General features: G+C 51.2%; 1 protein-coding gene across 1 annotated transcript; it reads left to right on the top strand.

Annotated features, from left to right (window-relative positions):
• Nucleotides 210-21,458, top strand: COL6A1 (collagen type VI alpha 1 chain). Its single transcript, XM_021400300.1, has 34 exons — nucleotides 210-417; nucleotides 1,116-1,245; nucleotides 2,366-2,566; nucleotides 2,806-2,965; nucleotides 3,206-3,328; nucleotides 3,421-3,441; nucleotides 3,596-3,616; nucleotides 3,708-3,752; nucleotides 3,993-4,046; nucleotides 5,084-5,128; nucleotides 5,226-5,252; nucleotides 5,397-5,423; nucleotides 5,526-5,570; nucleotides 5,784-5,837; nucleotides 6,241-6,303; nucleotides 6,840-6,902; nucleotides 7,046-7,135; nucleotides 7,247-7,309; nucleotides 8,609-8,671; nucleotides 11,802-11,864; nucleotides 12,360-12,422; nucleotides 13,098-13,148; nucleotides 13,233-13,268; nucleotides 13,716-13,778; nucleotides 14,150-14,215; nucleotides 14,360-14,395; nucleotides 15,044-15,080; nucleotides 15,511-15,519; nucleotides 16,064-16,197; nucleotides 17,181-17,290; nucleotides 17,601-17,784; nucleotides 17,987-18,161; nucleotides 18,656-18,685; nucleotides 19,417-21,458. The coding sequence occupies exons 1-34, from the start codon at nucleotides 321-323 to the stop codon at nucleotides 20,025-20,027; spliced, it is 3,060 nt and encodes a 1,019-aa protein (XP_021255975.1). The 5' UTR covers nucleotides 210-320; the 3' UTR covers nucleotides 20,028-21,458.

The raw sequence follows: 22,218 nt of genomic DNA, 5'->3' as shown, positions 1-22,218 counted from the left end.
CCCTGGTGGGCTCAGCTCAGGGATCCAAGCCCCCAGGGTGCAGCTGGGGGACACTGGAGCCCCACGGCAGCAGCGCAAGGGGGTTGCTCACAGATACAATGAGCACAGAAAGACGGCGAGAAGAAGTGCACGCTGGCTTCTGAGTCAGCACGGACAGCCCTGGTCCCACCCTCCATTCCGGCTGCGGAGTCTCCTCCTCACCCTCTCCCCCCCGCCCGCTCTTCCTTCCCCGGGTCCCGAGCGCTGAAACCACCCCCGGGCTCGGCCTCTCCCTCTTTCCTCCCTCTGCTGCAGCTCGATGGGAATCTGAGCCCAGCGACATGGGGCTGTACGACTCCTTCTTGGCGCTGCTGCTCCTTTTGGGGGGTGCCTGGGCTCAGCAGGCTGAAATCAACGCCCGTGTCTCCAGGGCTCAGGGTAAGCGCGGGACAGCCTGGAGGAGCGCGGGGCTGCGAAGCTTTGGAAGGAGTCTTGCTAGCGGTGTGGGCACTGGTCTTAGACGTCTTTTCCAACTGTAGTGATTCTGTGGTTCTATGGTTCTATGATTCTACGGGCTCTATGATTAAGTGGATCTGCTTGTTCTGTGCTGGCTCTCCTCCAGCCAGGTGTCTTTGGCAGAGCTGGGGTGCAGGGAGGGGATGGCAGGGGTTTGTCTTTGCAAAGGACAGCAACCTGGGCACAGGCTGTTGAGGGGCATTTTTAGTTCCACTCTCCTGTGCAGTGGTATTTGTACCAGGATGTGTTGGAAGATCATGAATTTCTCTTTGTGGTAGTAGCTGCTGTGTTTTGGTTTTGTTTTGTTTTGTTTTAAGTGGTTGCTGCAGCTGCACGTTTTTTTAAATACTAACAGTGGTCTTGCAAATGTGAATGCAAATGGGAAAGAATGAAAGAATGCACAAACTGACATTTTCTGGCTATGTGCTCAGACACGGTCCAGCATACTGTAAATGCCAAAGCAGAAATGGTAAGGAAGAACAATCTCAGCCCTACGTGACTGCTTGCGTATCTCATGTGCAATTAGCAACTCGGTACTGTGCTCCCGGTGCTTGTCCCATGGCTGTGCCAGGGGCTCAGCGGAAAGCAGTACCATGCCACGCTGCTCTGCTTGCCCCCAGACTGCCCTGTGGACCTGTTCTTTGTGCTGGACACCTCTGAAAGTGTCGCTCTGAGGGTGAAGCCCTTCGGGGATCTTGTAGCACAAGTGAAAGACTTCACCAACCGCTTCATCGATAAGTTGACAGAAAGGTACTGTGTCAATCACTGCTCTCAGGAGTCTCTGGGGCTGTGCCAGAGCTGGGTGGGATGTTGTAGGAGAGCAAGGATGTGGGGGGTACCAGAACACCAGGCCATATCTCTCTTCTGCATGCCCATGGCCACCCTGATCCCACTCCAGCCATTGCCAACGTATGTGCTTAGGTGTCCATGGGGCACCTCAGTGTTAATGGTGACAATAAAAAGTACACACAGAGCCCCTTAAAAATGTTTCCCTGGGGCACTGAACCCAGATTTGGGGGTCCTGTGGGACATCACAGCTTCTTTACCCAGTGGGCTGTTCCTAGATGCCCCCCCACAGCCACCAGCCCAATCTAACCCTCATTTTTCCAGGTGAAGGGCAACTGGGTGTGCCCAGGGCCACCTAAGTTCCCCAGAGCTGGAAGGGCAGGATGCTGGCAAGGGCCACCTCAGATCTGCTCTGCATCACCACGTGTTTGGGGACAACCTGCCAGGCTCCAGAACAAGGATCCAGGCTTTGTCCTGAGCCCCTGCTATACGCAGACAGACAGATAGACTCCCTGAGCCCACCCCCAGTATCTACTGACTACCCTTGTACTCCCCACGCACTGTGGGGTCATTGCCTTGCGTGCTACTGCCCTGTCTGCAGTGCCACATGTAGTGCAGTGGGCTTGGGGTGCATCAGGGACAGGTGGATGGACAGTGATGCTCAGGGGGCTTTAGGAAAGGTCTTCATGGGAAGGGAGAAGACAAACTTGGGAAGTGTGCAACCACACATCTGTTTTGGATTGGCTCCAGCATCCTGAATGTGTCACTTTGGGGGGCATTGGTTATGACTTCAGATCCAAGCACGATGTGCTGTGACATCTCTCTCCCAGGCAGTCCCAAGCGCTGGCGAACAAACCTATGTTGGCACATGGGAGAGGGCTTCAGCTCCCACCTCTCTCTGGATGCAGGCATCCTTCAGCCAGTGACATCCGTCTGTTCCTTGAAGCACAGGGAAAACAGGGAGCCCTTGCAAAGCCTTGGCAGAGGAGCTCCATTTCACATCGCAGACAGTGAACATGGCAGGGAGGAGGTAACAGGGTTGTGGGGCCACACTGATGGCACACGTCCTGGTGTGTCCGTGCAGGTATTTCCGCTGTGACCGCTTCCTGGCATGGAATGCTGGGGCTCTGCACTACAGTGACTCTGTCGTCATCATCAAGGACCTCACTGCCATGCCCAGAGGCAGGGCTGAGCTGAAGAACAGCGTGTCAGCCATCAGCTACATTGGGAAGGGCACCTACACTGACTGCGCCATCAAGCAGGGCATTGAGCGGCTGCTTGTCGGGTACGGCAGTGGGGATGGGCTGAAAGACTGGGTGGTGCTGCACTGAGGTGGGTGGTAGCTGGATGTCCCTGTGCAGGTTTGTTCCCGGTGTGAAGGTCACATAACCATGGGGTGGCAGGTTGCTGTTGATCCACCTGTGCTGGGAGGAGGCAAGCCTGGCTGTAGGCTGGGGCACTGGGGCCTCCAGCCAAACCTGTTAAATGCTTGCAGCACTAAATGCAGTTTTTAAATCCTTGCAGTGGCTCCCATCTGAAGGAGAATAAATACCTGATCGTGGTGACTGATGGACACCCTTTGGAGGGGTACAAGGAGCCCTGTGGAGGCCTGGATGATGCTGCTAATGAAGCCAAACATTTGGGGATCAAAGTGTTCTCTGTCGCCATCTCACCCCATCATCTGGTAGGGACCAAGAAGCAGTTCCTGGGCAGGGGTTTCGTGCTGCCCCAGCATAGCAGCACTTGGTGTAAAGGGGCTCCACTGCCCTGTCTGGAGACAAGTGGTCACCCAACAGAGCCAGTGTGTGGGAAACACCAAGGGCTGGGGACACACCAGCTGGAGGGAGGATGTGGGTCCCCAGTGTGTCCCCTGGGCACATCCTACATGAGTGCCTGCAGGTCTTACTCTGACTCCCAACCCTAGGACCAGCGTCTCAGCATCATTGCCACAGACCATGCCTACCGCCGCAACTTCACTGCCACCAGCCTGAAGCCAACCCGGGATCTTGATGTGGAAGAGACCATCAACAACATCATTGAGATGATTGTGAGTGCTGCCCGTCCCCCTGCTCAGCCCACCCCTGCCCTGGGCTCACTCCGCTCTCACAATCCACCTCTCATTGCTTTTTTGCCTTGCAGAAAGACAACATGGAACAATCGGTGAGTGTTCCCTGGCACACCAAGCCCATCCCCTGTGCTCATCCCTACCCTGAAGGACTTGGTGGCACCACTCTGTCCAGCCTCGAGGATGCCCCTGAGCAGGGCATGGTGCTACCACTTCTTCTGATGTTGTTTTTTCCTTTTCTCTGGCCAGTGCTGCTCCTTTGAGTGCCATGTAAGTCAGGCCCTCGAGGCCTCTATTCCCTTCCTTGTGCCCCCAGCCTGTGCCTTGGTGGCTCCATTTAATCCCCACCTCTCTCCTGCAGCCTCCCCGAGGAGCCCCAGGACCTCCTGGTGACCCAGGCCATGAGGTGAGGAATCAGTCCCTGGCCACTGAGGGATGAGTTCCACAGGGGTCCTCGGGATCCAGTGGGACTTATGCCACCCCGTGGCCACTTGAAGGAGGTGGTGGGAGCAGTTGTCCCAAGTGACCTCTGTCCTCTGCTCCCCATATCCACGGAGCATTGCCCTGATTACCTCCCTGCTCATCTTGCAGCCTCATTTTATTCCTGGGGAAGGTGAGATAACTTTATTTCTGTCCTGTATTTCAGGGAGAAAGAGGAAAGCCAGGACTTCCTGGTCAGAAGGGAGATGCTGGAGACCCTGTAAGTAGAAAATTCTGGATGTTTTCAAGAAGCATGGAGATGTGGCACTGAGGGATGTGGTTTGGTGGGCATGGTGGTGATGGACTGTTTGTTGGACTAGATGATCTTAGTGGTCTTTCCAACCTTAATGATTCTACAATTCTATGTTTCTGGGGGACTAGGCGTGGTGGCTCTGCCAGAGCATTCAGGCACATCCTCATTGGCAGGGTGATGGGGACCTGCACTTGGTGTCAGCACTTCCCATCCCTGTACCATCCCTTGTCGGTCACCATCCCGTACCCCTGTGCCATCCCATTTCCATGGTGATGTCCCAACCAGCTATCCCTGGAAAGAAATGTTGACACAGAGACATCCCTCTTGCATCTGGCCACCCAGAACAGGGTCCCACAAGCCTGCTTTGTTCCTTGCCTCAAGCAGCTGCCCCTCCTGTGGGATGCCTGTCTGACTCATGGGGTGTACCCCGAACTCCCTCCCGACACCCCAAGCACAGCAGTGTTATGAGGAAACCTTCAGTAAATAATAAGCTAATTGTATAAAGAAACCGGTTCCCTCCTCCTCTTCCCTTTTTTACTAGGTATGTTTATTTTGGGAGAAACATTTCTCCCACACACATAAGTATGCAGTTACTCAGCCTTTGTGTGCCCAGTTTGAAACCCCATGGCATGTTCATGTTTTTGCTTCCTGAGGGTTTTCTGCCCTTTCATTTCACCCCTAATGATGTGTCCCCAAGCACCGCATTTCCCTTGCCCCTGTGGATGGCTGGGGATGCTAGTGGTCTGCCACCCCATGGCATCCTGTGCCACCAGAGCAGGCAAAGGAGAAGCAGGGCAAGGGGAGAGGGTTGTGGTAGTGGGGACAAGAAGCACATCCCCAAAAAAATGTGTCAAGAAACATTACAGTATCATGTTTTAAATGCTGGTGAGTGTGTGTGTGACAATGTAAAGTCAGCCCTGTATGGACCCGAATAGGGACCCCCCCCCCTTGGTACTGACTGGTGCCAGTATCTGCCTACATAACACTGTGTTTCTGTCTTCCAGGGCAGGCCAGGGGACATGGGGCCTGTTGGCTACCAAGGAATGAAGGTACGTGGGGCTGGAGGGTGGCAGGCACAGTTTCTAGATGGGATACAAGCTGCTGGTATCCTCATTCTCCATTTTCCTTCTTTCCTCTCATTATTAGGGCGACAAAGGAAGTCGAGGAGAAAAGGTGAGGGTAGAAAGGACTTGAGGGGGTCTTGGTGCCCTCTGCTTGGCTGGAAGCCCACTGCCTATGCACCCAACCCTCCTGCCAGCATTAGCATCCAACAAGAACAGTGGGTCCGAGAGTCCTGATGTCTCTTTCCCTTTGCAGGGCTCAAGAGGAGCCAAAGGAGCCAAGGTTAGATTTTGCACTACTTATTCTTCCCCACTGATGCTTGGGCTGGGAGGGAGGAAGGGTTTTTGGGAGTCACTTCCTCATGGTCCCTTGTTTGCATTTCAGGGTGAGAAGGGAAAGCGTGGGATTGACGGCATTGATGGCATGAAGGTAAACCTTCCCCCACTCCAGGTGCTCTACTCAGCCTGAGGACTCTGGATGCTGCCCAGACACCCCCAAAACTATGTTGAAGCCCAGAACAGAAGCCCATGTCCCACCTGGGATCCCCATGTGCAGGGGTATCTCTGCCCTGGCACTGGGTAGAGTGACAGGGGCATCCCACAGGTACTGCTCACAGCAGCACTTGCTCTGTCTGTCCCACAGGGAGAAGCTGGATACCCCGGGCTACCTGGCTGCAAAGGCTCACCTGGATTTGATGTATGTATTGCTTGGGAATACTTGGAAATGTGCATGGTGTCCTATGGGTTCCTGGTCAGCTGTCCCTCTCCTCTCCTGGAAGCTGCCCCTGTTGCATTGTGCTGTGTGACAATGCCATGTTTGGCTGGAGGCTGCTCAGTGAGAGGAAGAGCTCAGTGCAAAGCAGCAAGCAGCTTCAGGCTGCTGTGCCCAGACAGCCAGAACATATTGAACATATTGGAGGTTTGGATGACAAAGCTGCCATAATCAGACTCACACAGCCCCACAGTACAAGAGTTCTGTGTCATCCCATGTCACTCTTCCTTCTTGCTCTTCATGCTGTGATGCTGTGGGCCAGGTTGCCAGGATGTTCCCCTCATACCATTTTCCGCAGGTAATGGTGCTGGGCTTTTTTTTTCAACAGGGAACTCAGGGCCTACCTGGACCAAAGGGTGATCCTGGTGCTTATGGACCAAAGGGAGGAAAGGTGAGCCCATTGTGCCCACCTCATCCTCCCCAGCTTGGTGGACCGTGGAGCTGCCCTTGCTGTGCCTAGCCACAGGCACAGGAGGAGGTGTGCTTGGCAGGTTCCAACATGCATGAAGGACAAGTGTCCTTCACCCACTTTGGAGATGGAGTTGTTCAGGAAAGGCAGACACCCAGGCTTAAGGGGCACTGTCAGGAGGGATGGTGATTGATTCATTGCTGACCTCCCTATGCTGCTTGGCAGCAAGCCCCTACTGGAGTATGCTGCCTCTTGCCCTCAGTGAGGTCTGGTTGGTGAGAAATGAGCTGTGCACTGCTTGCCCCAGCTCCAAGATATTCCCAAAACACTGAGAGGTTCCTGAGAAATGGTGGCTCACATTGGTGGGGTGGTGGAGGGACCCACTGGGGCTGGGGACCTCCAGGGGACTGTGGAGGAAAGGGGAGATCAGGGCAAGCTGAAGCTCCTGCCATCCACCTCAGCATGGGGCCCAAAATCCACCCCTTGGTACTGATGCGTATTCTTATGTCCTTGTGAAGGGGGAGCCTGGAGAAGATGGAAAACCTGGCCGGCAGGGCATTCCTGGGAGCCCAGGAGAGAAGGTCAGTGAAGAGCTCACACAAGTCCTCTGCAAGGAGGAGAGGTTTCTTCTCCAGCCTTTGCCTCAAAGCAGAGATTGCCCAAGGCTCCAATTAGCATGCAGGGTTTTGCTCTGAAACCCACTGATTTGTCTTTGCTATTACAGGGTGCTCCTGGCAACAGGGGAGAGCCCGGACCCTTAGGGGAGACAGGGGACGAAGGCTCCCCAGGTGCAGACGGTCCTCCAGGAGAGCGGGTGAGCGTGGGCAGGCTGCAGCAGGGGCTGGTGTCCATGGGCGGGCAATGAGGGAGGGTCATGCAGTGATGGGAAGGGTCCTAAATCTGTGTTCCCACCATCTCCTTGCAGGGCAGCAATGGAGAAAGAGGACCCCCAGGCTCACCAGGTGACCGTGGGCCACGAGGAGATCTGGTAACTACTTCCATGGGGAGATCATTGGCGTCTGCTTGCAAATGGTGGCACACTGGGCAATTGGGGTTGGAAATGGGTAGCCAGTGGGCAAGCTTGGCTCATGCACCCGCCTGCCTGGTGGGTGCCTGTAACGTCCCGCCCTGGCACCATCCCCTGGCAATCACACCTTCACACTGACAGTTTATCAGCAGACAAACCCCAGAGAACAGCATGCCCAGAGAGCAGGCAGAGAGCAGTCTGTGGCTAATAAACCAGTTGATGAGAGCAAATCAGCAGAGTGTCCTCCTTGGCTAGTGGTGGGGCTCTGCAGGCAGGCAGAGCTCAGTAAGGAGGGCACAGTGGTAGGCAAGCACCTGGGTGAGGAAGGGAGCACCCTCCCCTTTCTGGAGTGAGTGGGAGTCAACAGGAAATTATTTGTTGGACCTATCAGGGGTGAGTCACCTGCTGCAAGCATGGGATGAATGAAGCCAGGACAAATGGACAAACACGTGGCCAGTGGCAGAGATGCCTGCATGCTTCTGCTGTGTGGGACGGTATCCAGAAGCAGCACCGCAGTGGTTCCAGCACTGCCAGGTGTTTGCTGTTGTACGTCCAGGGCTGAAGTGCCACTCACCTCGATGATGGGGAAGCAGGAGATGGATAATGCTGGGATGGGCTACACGAAGCAAAAGAAGCCAGAGCGGGCAGCCTCCCACTCCTGTTTTCTGCTGGGGAAGCACAGCAGCACCACCACATGTGATGTGTTTGGCAAATGTGTGTGGGAGGTGGATGCATGCCAGTGTCCTGCCATCAACCTGTTCTGCAGACAGTGGGCTGCTTCCTTCCAAGATCAAGCATAAGGCTTGCTAACCTTGACAGAAACACCTCTGCCAGTGTTCAGGGCTCTTTGAAAGTTATTTTATGTTTACTCTTTGGCTTAGACATCTGGGAGCTTCTAGCCTGAAAGCAAGAGCTTTGGATCACCAAGCTTTCAACTACTTTCCCAAAAGTTTTAAGCCAGGTGTGACCGTCAGAAAGTCTCTGAATAAGTCCCATCTCAGCAGGGCTGCAGGCAGAGTAGCACCTTGCACAAAGAGCGTTGCAGTGTGTGCAGTGAAAGTACCTTGCCTCAGGTTTTCCAAGCTCCCCTGGGCAGCCTCGCTGTGCTGGATTCCCACTTGAAACCTGAAGTTTCTGTTAGGATGACTGTTTCTACCCAGCATGCACTACTAGCGCTGTGCCTCTGCTCCCCCCATCGCATGCAGGACCCTTCCCATCCCATGCATGCCCCTGTTTCTCATGTCCTCTGAATATTTTCAGGGAGAGCCTGGACCACCTGGTGACCAAGGGCGGGAAGGACCTCTTGGACCACCTGGAGACCAGGTAAGACTTTGGATTAACCTTCTGAATTGCATGTGGAAGTGCCTGGGGTGGCAGGGAAGCTGTGGTCAAGGGCCCAACTGATACCACAGCATCTTGGAGCAAAGTATTAGCATGTTCCACACCAGGCAGCAAAGCCAGTGCAGAGGGGCAGTGATTTCTAGGAGAACTCAGAACTTGAGCAGGGCTAGAAAATGGAGATTTGGCTACTGGGCTGGGGACAGAAAGACCTCCATGTCATTTCCCAGTCCTGTGGAAACAGTTGTCAACACGTCTCACAGACAGATCTGGAAACTGGCAAGTATGAGCTGCAGCAGTGCACAGAATGTTCAGGCCTCGGGCCAGACACTGCTCGCCTTGATCATGGGAGTTAATTAGATGTGTTGTGAGAGCAAGGACAACCTGACAAGGCCTCGGCAGTGGCCTGACACCCTTGGCATCTGCAGACGGTCTGTCCCAAAGCCAGTTGCTTCTCAAGTCTGCTCACTGTGAGGCCCGGCCCTTCCACTGTGGGGCCCACTTGTTCATGTGCACTTCAAGAAATTAATCTGAGACCCTGCCGGCTTTCTGGAGAACAGAGCTGGATTCCTCCAGCTGAAGGAAGGCTTCTATCCCTTGCACTGTTAAATGTTCTTTCCTCTCAAAGTCGTACCCAGCTCCCACTCAGCTCCTCTGGAGTTGCTGAGTTAATTCTTGATGGAGACTGCACTGTTGGCAATAACCACCATGGCCTTCCCACCTGAGCAAGCATGCTTTGATATCACCCTTGGATGAAGCTCTCTGGTACAACTCCTCTCCTACTCCTGTAATCATCAGCATTTCAATAGAGCTCAAGATATAGGAAAGTACTGAGATAAATGTCCCCACACCTTTGAAACAAGACTTCCCTGAGAGGTGAGGAATGAAGATCAGTGTGTGAGCTTTTGAACTCCTTCATGGTCAACCAACTGTTGAAGAGCCCTGTAGGAGATTTGGAGTGTGGGACAGCCACAGAGAGGCCACTGCTGTGTTCCTGCCTACCCCAGCACAGGCCACCACTACAGCAGGCCTGCCCCACACCACAACCCAGGGAGAAACACTCCCATGCCAAGGTTGGGCTTGCCCAGAGTCAGTCTGCCCTCAAGCCTGCCTTGTGCTAGTGAAGAGTGCCTAATTCTTGTTGAATTGTCCAGATCCTCCTGTCCTTAGCTGAGCTAAGCTGCTCTGGCCACAGCCAAAGAGTACCTGACAGCATCCAGCTTGTTGGACATGACCACAGTGGGAGGTGCCACTGGTCAGAGCGTGTTTATTTGGATGTGTGCATGTAATGGGCTGGTGCTATGGGTTGACACCAGCGAAGGAAGAAGGACCAGAGCTGCTTTCTTTGCACACAGTCTCATTCCAGTTTTGAGGCAGGAGGACTAGGCAGGAAAAGGTAGAGTTCAAGGGGAGCTGAAAGCATGGGAGCTAAAGCTGTGTAAGCATGATGGGCCACCAGGCTGGGCAAGATCCTTCCTCTGGCCTGCCTTAACCAAGGGAAAGGAGAGGAGGCTGTCACCAAGACTATGGGGTATCCATATTCCCTTCCCAGGAGCACTGAACTTCATTCCCTGTCAGAGAGGGAAGTGCTACTGCAGCACATCTGATGCTTCCCCAGAGCAGTGGCTGCCCTAGCATCCCAGTCACACTAGGGAGACTTAAAAAGCAGTTGTAAAGCAAAGATGTTTTTTTCCATAAACTGAGGGAAAAAGTTTTTGTGTGGCCAAATTAAAAATAAATGTGTAATTGGGCTCGGGCAAGGAAAGAACTTAGGCAAACACAAGTGCTTTTCAAGCCATGTTATCTGCAAGCTCTGGCTCTTAGAGCACATTTATCTTGGCACAGAGAAAGAGTTCCTGCTAACCTGTGACTCTGTTTCACCCTCCCTTCTGTCTGAGAGAGAAGCTAAAGGTCAGTGAGCTCATTCCCTGATCTTCTGGGCAGCTTTGATGGTCCATCTCCACATGGCTCTGGTGTCCATCCCTCCCGCAGTTCTTGTTGCACCCAGAAGGAAAGAGGACAGGAAACAGCTAAGGACTTCACAACTCAAGATCCTACATCTTCACAAACCCCATCAGGGCTGCAAAAGGTTTTAACTTGTTTGCTATAGTGAAGCCACCTATGGCCAGTGAGAGCCAAGCGTGCCTGGAATTCAACTTTGGCTGATGTGAATGGTCATAAGAGCCCTCCTTCCCAGCTTTCTCTCTTTTGGGCTCTTGTGCAGAAGTAAGGGTCACATGCCTCTAAGCAGGCTCATGCTTTTCTCATACTACACAGTTTTGAAGTTCTCTGCCACCATCTGTGTGCCTTTCCTTGGAAGAAGTGTGCGTGAAGAGGAGCAGCAAGAACAGCGGGAGGGAACTAAAGCTTCCTCAGCTTGTGGGTGGTGAGAGACAGCAGCTGCAAAGCTGGGCTAGGCTGAGCAACACATGAAGACAGCTCCCATTCCCCAAAATCTTGTCAGTACAGACTATCTTTGTTGTCTCAGGCTTCCTTGGTCATTTTTGGAGCTCATACAGACAAAAAACAACAACAAACGTCTTCCTGCCTTCTTTCCTCATGCCTCTTGTCTCTGAACATCTCTGGCCAGCCCTGCAGCTGACAGACCAAGTGTCCACTGCCCAAATGGACATGGCAGAGTGACAGCTTTGGTCTGTTCCAGCAGATGCTGCCAGGACCCTGCAGCCTCCTGAGGACAGAAACTCCCTGCAGCCATGGAAGGGCCTCCATCAGCCTGGCTGCCATGAGACACATCCAAGGCATGGGGAGAGCCCCCATGGAGAGAGAACTGTGACAGTTTCAGGGTGATATTATCCATCAAGGAGGGACATCAGTGCAATGCCACTATGCAGCCCAGCTGTGCTTCACAGCTGGAAAGTGTCATCTTGCCCCCCCACAGCCTCTTCCCCTCTGGGCCCTCCTCCTGGAGTACCCCCTCACCCAAGTACCTCCTCACCTGAGTTGATCCCCATGAATAGAGCCTTTCTCCTCAGTGGAAGAGACTCACTGATGAGTGCAAGGCATGAGGTGCTGGCTCCCACCCACCACATTATGAAATGAAGGGACCAGCCCCTCCAAGGAGGGGCTCTTGTGACAGCTCTTTGTGTTCTCCTAGGGTGAGCCTGGACCCCCAGGACCAAAGGGCTACAGAGGAGATGATGGCCCCCGTGGCAATGAGGTCAGTGCTGCTTCATCATCATATCTTCTCAGGAGTAGGGAATTGAGGGAATACCAAGAGATGCTGCCCATTAAGATTGTCCACAAATTCCATAGGTCTTGGAAACCCTTTTTTGGGTACAAAGTGAGGTGTCAGCTTCCTGGCAGACATCTCAAGGCATTTTTGGTGGATCCCTAAGGCTGTGACTACCTTTTTCCCCATCTCCCAGAGGCCATTTCAGGTAGAGAGTATTGCTGCACCACAAGTGATGTGGCTTCACTTTGCAGTTTGTCCCTCCTTTGGCAGAAGCTAGGGAAGTAAAACGTCTCCTGTGGCAGGCTTGAGCAACCCTTGCCTGCTGCTCCTGAATGAAAGGGGCTTCTTCTCAGCTTCCAGTTATGTTGCTGGCCTCAATTAGGAAGCAATGGACCAGAGCACTGAAGGTAGCCTCAGAAGGCACCTTCGCAGCTCAGTGGATGGTGCACAGTGCTTGACTCCTTGTTTTGATCCTTCCAGGGCCCCAAGGGATCACCTGGAGCACCTGGGTTGCCTGGAGATCCTGGTCTAATGGGAGAAAGGGTGAGTGGTGTTTGTGGAGACTGCAAGCAATGTGGGAAAGATCTACAGAGGGCTGGTTCCACGCAGCATGGTCCAGGTCAGGGTGAAAAGAAATGGCTCTCATAAACAGCTGAAATATGTTGGGAAAACTTGCAAGCAGCTTTCTTTGAGCATGCACCAACTTTGCAGGCTCAGAGAGCCGTATCTTGGAATGTACTTTCAGCAATGGAGATAATATTGCCCAGCGTTCCCAGCCTGTACTCATATCCCTGGTCTCTGAGAAGCACAGTGTCACCATCAGTATTTCTGGGGCTTGTCCCATCTCATCTTAAAATGAAGAGCGAGAGTTAGTCTTCAAGAGAGGTCCAGGCAACTCATGTCCCAGTGCCCACCACACTTTGTAGAGCACTACAAAGGAGCACCGCCCTCTGGGTGTTCAGCTGGGGGGAGTGGACATGGGAAGTTGGGGGACACAGCACAATTGGTTTCTGCCCCAGGGAAGAAGTAGTAAGAACAGTATGTAGCTGGATTTAGCTTAAAAGAATACTATAACTGTTCTAAACACAGCTCTGTAAGAAGAGCAAGGAGGGCTGTTGCCTCCTCTTGGTGGCTGCTGAAGGAAGGCAAGATCCTTCTGCCGTGCTATCTGAGGATTCAGCTTGTCATCGTCTCATCTACTTCTCCCTTCCTTTCCAGGGGGAGGACGGTCCTCCTGGTAATGGCACGATTGGATTCCCAGGTGCCCCTGTAAGTTTAGTGTGCTGCTTTGAAATCATAAGACCATTATTTATGCTTGTCTGACCTAACACACTTCCTTTCCTTCATTCCCAGGGGCAGCAAGGAGACAGAGGGGACCCTGGCATTAATGTAAGTGTGTTGCTTCCTTCTATACCCAATAGAGAACTTCCTGGCTGGTGTCTTCTGGTGGTACTTTGGCTTGTAGAGCCTCTCTGTCTGTTGTATGTTAAAATGGGCTCCCTGAAACACCCAGAACCCCCTTTATCTTCTGCATGTATCTCCCTCCCTCCTCTACTTCTTATAGAAGTGTCCTGCCTTCGTGCAACACCCAAGGATGACAGAGTGCTCTCAAATGTAGCCCCAAAGCCAGCATTTGGGATTGGAAGAACCAGCTGGGGGGAGCTGGGCAGTGACTATGACAGGGAAAACCAACAAAGGAGATCTCTCCCTCAATAGCATTGACATTTAGTGCTAGGAATCTTAGAGATAGCTCTCTGCCTCCTCTCCAGGCCAACTGTCACAAGGTCTCTGCATCAACCTCACCACGCTACCAACATCCCCTCTGTTATTTTTCAGGGAACAAGAGGATATGTTGGTCCTAAAGGTGATGAAGGAGAAGCTGGAGACCCTGGCAACGATGTGAGTAATCTCTATTAAGCTGCATGACTTTTCTCTTTGAGCATGGTATAGGAGTTTGGGGCTAGATCTGTGGTACTGTGGTTGGTACTGTGCTGCCCTTGGGTCAGAGGCCGTCAGATTTTGTAAGCCTGCAAGCACCCTTTGCTGCTGTGCAGTATCTGGTGGCAAGAAGAGCTCTATCTAGATGTTCACTTGAGATTCTACAGCTTATGGTTAGCAAACCTCCAGCTCTGTTAAACTGAGGTGGGTATCATCACTATTTGGTGTTGTATGCTTCCTGATAGCACCAAAGTTTGCCCTAAGGGACACTGGGAATATCTCTCCACAGGAGAGAACAAACTTTGTGAATTTTCTTTATGTTTCATCTCCAGAACCCAACTGCTGGTCCCAGTGGCATCAAAGGAGCGAAGGGCCACAGGGGTCCTGAAGGCCGCCCGGTAAGTATGGGCTCCAGAAGCATTTGCACTAACCAGCTGGGAGATGGAAAGCCGAGTAAAGTTTCCAGCCTCTGCATTGCATAGAAAGACATTCTGAGTTCTTGCTGCTCTTGTAAATGCTCTCTCAATACTTCTGTTTGACAGGGACCACCCGGACCTGTGGGGCCTCCAGGACCAGATGTGAGTACGACAGGATTGGGGCACTGCTTGCTTGCTTGGTCTTTGCTTCTGGGGGTCACTGCTGGGAGGCTCACGCTCATGGGCTGGGTGGTGCCTGCCCCGTTACTGCCACACTGAGTCTCACTGGCCAGGTTTCCTTCGATTGTGTCAGGCCATTACCAGCAAGCCTTCTCTGCAATGTGAAAACTTCAGCTCTCACATAAGTGGGAAGACTTTGAAAATATTCACAGCCTGGCCCCTCCTCTTTGCTTTGCTGGCTTTTTGATGAATTTGCCCACCAAGCAAGGGAGCTGGACATGCTCTGACCATGGTGTCACAAAGACTCAGGTCTCCCCATTTTGTGGTAAGCTCGTAATAAAAGCAGCCCCCACAAAGCGGGGAAAGGTCCTGTAAGCTGGGTGGTGGTGACATGGGGCTTTCCATGCAGTCTGTTTTGCACAGTCAGTGTAATGGGTACTCTTCACTGCTGGCAAAGCCTAGCCCTGGCCTGCTCCAAGGGGAGCAGCCCCAACTGTACATCACTCATTTCCAGATCAAAATCTGCTTTGAAGGCACAAAAGCAGCAGCAGGGGTGGTGGGTAGCACCACTTCAGAGCCAGGTAGATGCCACTGCTGATATCCACAGAGTTTCTTCATTTCTGGTTTCAGGAGTGTGAAATCTTGGACATCATCATGAAGATGTGCTGTGAGTATCCTGGAATTTCTCCTCCCGTCCTGCTTGGCTCCCGGCTGAGTGGGGTGGCTGCACCTTAGCACCCCTGGTAATGAAGTGCTGCAACAGCACAGGGTGCTTAGGGGTCTGAATGTGAGCTTCACAATTAGCAATTTACTTAATCCCTCCAGGATTAGCACTTTTTTTTTAAATAAGAGTACCATAGTGTGCTTGGAAATAGAGCTCTGCTACATGCAGTGTTTCAGTTCAGAGCATCGTGGTCTGAAAGAGAGAGATTTGGATATGTCAAATAAGAGGGAAACCTCTGCAAATGAGCAGGAGCTTGAATCACCCAGGTTAGGTGTCTTTGCATTTGCAGAAACATAGACCTGCAGTCTGTGGTGTATGAAAACCTTCATCTGCAGCATTTTAATGGTCTCTCTTTCTCTCTCTTCTCCTCTAGCATGCTGTGGTGAGTGTTACTTGGCAAAATCATTCTGCAAGTGTTTGCTAATGCTTCTCCTTGCTTCCCACCCCCCTCCCTCTCCCTGCTCCTTGCCTTGCACTTGGTTTGCAGTCCAAAAGCCTTAAGCAAGGGTACATGATGTCCTTCAGCCATGGGCAAAAGGGGAGCAAACTGAGTCAGCCTCCTCCAGCCCACCAGTGTCACCTCTGTCCTCCTGGGCTGGGCAAATGGAAGAAGTGAGGAGGCTTCTGAGGAAACAGATTTTGGAAATAGTTACTGAGTATTTCATGGGTACTCACAGCTTGGCAATGTTATGTGACTTACAAGGGGTGCTGAGAGAAATGTAAAGGGGAAAATTATTAAGCTGGTTCTTGAAGCTCCTATGTGGCTATTTTGCCACTTAATTTTGCATTGTACTTAGCAGTCCTTCCACCAGGACTAACAGCAAACACCAGCTGATTGCTGTGGTATGCCTCCCTACAAAACATGTTGCTCTGAGAGTAGCTCTGATAGGAAATGCAAGCCTCTCCACACATGTGCTTTGCTGCAGAGTGCACTTGTGGTCCTGTCGACCTCCTCTTCGTGTTGGACAGCTCGGAGAGTATTGGCCTGCAGAACTTCCAGATTGCCAAGGATTTCATCATTAAAGTCATTGATCGCCTAAGCAAAGATGAGCGTGTGAAGGTCAGATTTCCTTCAAGTGCCGGGATTAATTTATTTTCCACTGCAAGTGGAAAAACAGGGAGATGCCTCCACTCCACAAGAGCCTCTACAAAGCTCGGCTTCAAGCATGTAACCTGATGAGTCTCAATTCCCCCTAGTTTCATAGGGAGAGTTTGCAGAATTTGTTGTGTGTGTTACTCTCTATGGGCAACAAGACTCTGCCGTGGCTGTGAACTCTTTCTCCATGTCACAAACCAGACAACTCATTGTTTGCCTGGTCAGTCAGTTTCTTGGTCTCTCCCTTGTTCCAATGAGCACTTCAGGTGACTGGAGTATGTCACGCATGACGTGTGACTTCCCAGGATTCCTGACAGCCAGCCCCCAGGGAGCCTTGCCTGCCCCCAACCTTCAATTAAGGTTACCAATTAAGTACACTGCTGAAAGAGATATTTGCAGCACAAAAGAGCAATGTTATTCAAGTCCTTCCATTTGAAGAGCAATAAAAATATTTACTCTCTGAACTCTTCCCTGGTAACATGCTTGGCATGGGAAATTCTACTTGTCTCTCTGCTATAGAAGAGGTGTTTGGAACTCAGACTTTCTGTAAGTTGTAACTCAACATGGGCTGTAAAGACATGAGGACCTGCTGTTGGGCATGACTGTGGACACGCACAGGTCTCTGGCTGGCAAAGTGCCAGTAAAAAGCCTGAAAGACTAGAGTTGGGCAGCAAAATTACTTTTTAGGAAGAAAAGCATATTTTATTTAAAACATTTATTCCTAACCACCCAATGGTTTGTGTTGAGACCGCTGAGATGGGAAACCTGAGCTTGGGTTTCACTGAGCTCACCTGCATATGCTCCTGCTGGAATAAATACCACCACCAAGGAGCAGCTGTGTTGCCTATCATGAGGATGTTCATAATGAAACCACGAGAAGGTTTCCCAAGCTCTTCAGGACCCCTGGGGGTACTTGTCCCTAACTGGCTTCTTTTCTTCTCCAACAGTTTGAGCCTGGGGAGTCCCGAGTGGGCGTTGTGCAGTACAGCCACAACAACACGCAGGAGCTGGTGGCTATGGGGGATGCCAACATAGACAACATTGGGGCCCTCAAACAGTGAGTCTGCAGGGTCTCAGCACACAGTGCAAAGAACTGACCCAGCGCACCCTACTCGCATCCTCTCCTCCATCTCTAAACCAGCAGCTCCTGCAAATGCAAAGATGCTAAATGCTCTGTAGTGAAAAGCTGCTTGGTGGCTTTGTAGGTGGGTGCTGAGGCCAAGGAATTTGCCTAAAACCCTGTGCAGGCAGGATTTTGCCCTGCCTTGCAATCATACCCATGTATCAGTGAAATATGTATTCCCAGCTGTTCCTGAGAATCAGGGCTTGCTTGCAGGACTTTCAGGCTCTCTGGTGTCTGCTTGCAGGGCTGTCAAGAATCTGAAATGGATAGCTGGCGGCACCCACACAGGAGAAGCCCTGCAGTTCAGCAAGGAAAACCTGCTGCGGAGGTTCACCTCCAACAATAACGTGGCCATTGTCATCACAGACGGACGCTCTGACACACTGCGGGACCGTACCCCACTGACCTCTCTGTGCGAGGTCACCCCGGTAAGGGCATGGAGGTGCAAGGAGGCTGGCAGGGTACATCTTTGGAATGGCCGTCAGTTGGAGTAGCGCAGGATCCCCAGGGGTCTCCATGGTTTTGCTGTCTGACACCAGGGACCCTAGCACTGGAAGCTCTCTCATGCAGTGTCAGGCAGTCAAACTTATGAATGAATTAGGCACCAATGACACATTAACTTCTCTACAGGTGGTTTCCCTTGGAATAGGTGACATTTTCCGGAACAACCCAAACCCAGACCAACTGAATGACATCGCTTGCTTAGGCATGCCAAGGAGACAAGGACTGTCCATTCAGAGAGACAACTATGCTGAGCTCCTAGATGACTCCTTCTTACAGAACATCACCTCGTACGTCTGCCGAGGTGGGTGAAAACCTTCTATGGGGTCACCTGGGTTAGTGCAATGAGCTGGCCCCAGGCTGTTAACCCAGGTCTTGCTCCTCACCCCCGGAAAGTTGCAGGAGCAGCATAGCTTTGGCTGGTGGCAATAAGGAACATAGTAAGGATTGTAGCAGCCAAAGGGTGAGGGATGCAAGCTGCCCTCCACACATAGCCCTGGTCATGCTTTTAAGTTGTACTCAGGTATTGAGGGTAGAGCAATATTCACAGTTCAGTCAATGAGCAACGAGGGTGCCTCATGACTCAGAACACTCTGCAGCAATACCCAGGTTCTAACCCACTACAGGATATCTCCGTAGTGAGACAGCATGCTTAATTGTTGCATGGCAACTTGTGTGAAGTAGCTACAACCAAAGTGAGCATTTGTCCCCAGTGTGGCTCTGTGGGAAGCTGTGCTACAGGAGAAGCAATTTTCCTGGGTGAGTTAGTGATGTTACTCTTTTTAATTTTCTTAACAGAGAAGAAATGTCCGGACTATACCTGCCCAAGTGAGTACCTGCTCCTTTTGCCATAATGCACATGAAGGGGCTGCGGATGCTGTGGTGAGGGAAGTGGTAGCTGGTGTGTGTAGAGACATAGAGATAGAGATATTCCACAGGAGGGAGGCTCCTGGGCTCTGCTGCTGGGCTGGAGAAGGAGCAAACCTGGGATCTCTCATACACATCCCTGCTTATAGCACTTGGGGGACAGGTTGGACACTGGCTTCTGTAATACCTCAGGAGTTTGTGCTTGATTTAGTCCTTGTAGGCTTTAGATGAGACAAATGAGATTGATTGTGATGTGAGGGGAGTGCTGAGCACATACAAAAATCAGCACTGTGGCAGGATATTTGAGAAAGCTGGTTGAAAAGCAAGGAATTTAAGCAGATCCATTTTGATGTCAGAAGAGTATACAATCCTTAGACTCATAGAAACAGGCCAGCCTGGGAAGATGTAGTGATTCCCCAGACAAGAAGGGACAGTGTAAGTCAAAGAAAACACCCGCTACATTAAGTAACTGGACTCATAAACTAAGTAAAAGAAAGAATGAAAGGGTAAAAGGATACGTATAGGATAGCACTGGAGTACGGAAAACCAAAGCAGCAAACCTGCAAAGAATGGGGATTTCCTAAGTCTAACAAAGCAGGAAGCATGTGAGACAGCTGGTGACTTCACCAGCTTTCCATGGAAAGCAGGAGAAAAAAAGCAGCGTAAAAAGCCCTGGTTCTATCCTCTTGCAGTCACTTTTGCCAATCCGGCAGACATCATGCTGTTGGTGGACAGCTCCACTAGCGTGGGGAGCAAGAACTTTGACACCACCAAGAATTTTGTGAAGCGGCTTGCAGAGCGGTTCCTTCAGGCCAGCAAGCCTGCTGAGGACTATGTGCGTGTCTCGGTGGTCCAGTACAGTGGCAGAAATCAGCAGAAAGTCGAAGTCCCATTTCAGCGTAACTACACAGTCATCGCCAAAGCTGTTGACAACATGGAGTTCATGAATGAAGCCACAGATGTCAATGCCGCTCTGCAGTACATCATGGGGCTGTACCAGCGGTCCTCTCGTGCTGGGGCAAAGAAGAAGGTGCTGGTGTTTTCTGATGGCAACTCTCAGGGGATCACCACTAGGGCCATTGAGAGGACTGTGCAGGAAGTTCAACAGGCTGGTATTGAGGTCTACGTGTTGGCAGTGGGCAGCCAAGTCAATGAGCCCAACGTCCGTGTCCTGGTAACTGGGAAGAGTGCAAACTATGATGTTGTCTATGGGGAGCGTCACCTGTTCCGTGTGCCTGACTATACCTCCCTGCTGCGTGGCGTCTTCTACCAAACTGTCTCCAGGAAGATAGCTGTTGACTGAGCACCCAAGTGGGTTTCTACCAGGGCCATGCCTGCTTCTCTCTCACCTAAAAATGAAAAACAACAAGACAAAAAAATTAACAGTATTCTTGACCAACCTGAGGAACTTGCATCTATACAGAAAGCCATAGTGCCACAGCCTGTCTGTGCGCAGTCTCCTTCCTTCTCCACTTTCTTCTCCATCCGCATCTCTGCACTCCTAGCCTTAAGCCTCCCACTTCTGCCCTGTGACTGTCTCTTCCTAACTCCCCACAGCAGGCAAGCATAATTACACCTAGCAGTAACCCTCCTGAACACCAAAAGCAACCTCATCTCTCTGGTTTTTGCCAAGAAAGAACCAGGATGAGGAATGTTATGCCACTAAGGACTTAACTCAGTCCCACAAGATTGATTATACCATTTTTAGATACATACTTTTTTCTTCATTTTCCTCTTTTATTCATATGTCAGTTGAGCACTTTCCCAGCTGACAATGGTCCTAACCCAGTGCTGTGCTTCAGCATTTCAGTAAGTTTTGAGAGGGGATCATTGTCATGGCTGGCAAGTTTGGTTCGTGTCTCCTATGCTGGTGGGAACAGATGGACTTATTATCTGAACCACCTGTGCATTAGGCAGAGCTGGAAGCATCTCTGACCACCTGTGCAGTGCCTCTGACTTCCCAGGGCTGGGTTGGAGGTGGGTGGTAGAGTACACCTCAGTGCTGACATTCCCATCCAGAGCAGGGGGCTGGGTATCAACCAAGGAAAGGTGGCCAGTGGCCACCAGGGAGGGGGGAACGTGAGAAGAAGCTACATAACTGCACTCCTTCACTAACCGATTTTGTGGTCCTACAGTAAAACCAGGAACCTCATAAGTAACCTGATGGCTTGCCTTGTGGTCCAAATGCCATGCTGGAAAATCCCTCTGAGCCCAGCTAGTGTTTTTTGTTTGTTTTGTTTTTTGTTTTTTCAAAAGTGTCAAGCTGTCTATTTCCCAGTGAGCTCTCTGGGAGTATTGTTTCTACCAGACTATCTAGGAGTTAGACACCTAGGCCTATTAGCTCTACTATATATTGAATTAGGGCCTATTCCACAGCCCAACCATGTCAACAGAAAGGCTGCCATTATCTGCCAGGGGCTTTGAATCACACCCTGCAGATATCAAAGGTGCTATCATTACATGGATGATGTGGGCCCTTGGTGTTTACACATTTGTTTCCAGGACCATGCTGAAGATGTGGTTTGGCTGGGTGAGATTTTGTTCAGTGCTTCTGTTGGTGCTCTTGCTATGAATTCATGTGCTTCTGAGAAAGCAACAGTGATTTCCAGGTATCACCGTCATCCCAAACTATTTTGTATCCAGAAATCCATTGTACAAGTTACTTTTATTTTATGCCTGTGTTTTACTAAAATTGTCCACTTCAGAAATTTGTCAAATAAATTGTTTTCCACAATCTCGTTGGAAGCTTGTCTCTCTTGAGTGGCTTAAAATCCACTCAGTGAAATATGGGATATTAGGATCTTGGGAGGACTTTGGCAGGACTTCTCACATAAAGCTATACAGGTTGAAACAAAAGAGATGTACTGCATTTACTTCACATATATGGCTATTACCGAATGCAATGGATTTGAGAAATCCTATGGATTATTTTAATGTATGAATTAGTGTGTTTTAAACTGGTATAAACAAGCTTCTGGTTGCAATGTTTTCCAAAGTCTCCCAACTTGCTCCTAAACTGCACAGCTAGGTGCTGTTGTTTCCAGAAGACTAGTCCTCACTGGTACAGAGAGATGGAGAACATCAGGCAAAGAAGTGAGTCGTGTTTGCTTTCTCCTTGTATCCAGTGTCGACCCTCAGTGTGTCACTTTGTGGGCAGATGGGGATTCCGTTCTACTGGCAGGGCTTGTGGTGGAGGTAGCCAATAACTCAGCAAGCTTTACCAGGCTGGCTGCTCCCTAGGCATTTATTTTACAGCCTAAGACAGCTCTAAAAGATGCCTGTCTTTGGGGGTGGCTGCATGTCCTGGGGGCTTGCTGTGACCTTTCACTCTGCATGCACCCAACGTCATTCAATCCCCAGGTGCTGTTTCCCATTTATATCATGTTTCTATGGAGGAGAGGCACCGCCTCACTGCCTCCCTCATCTCACATTCTCCTTGTAGCTGTGCTCTGTTTTGGACAAGCATCTCAACTGAGGCGAGAGGGCAGGCTGGC

The sequence above is a fragment of the Numida meleagris genome, chromosome 5 (assembly GCF_002078875.1).
Source record: "Numida meleagris isolate 19003 breed g44 Domestic line chromosome 5, NumMel1.0, whole genome shotgun sequence".
Taxonomy (NCBI): domain Eukaryota; kingdom Metazoa; phylum Chordata; class Aves; order Galliformes; family Numididae; genus Numida; species Numida meleagris.
The sequence above is the reverse complement of the archived record's forward strand: the minus strand, read 5'-3'. Positions and strand labels throughout refer to the sequence as shown.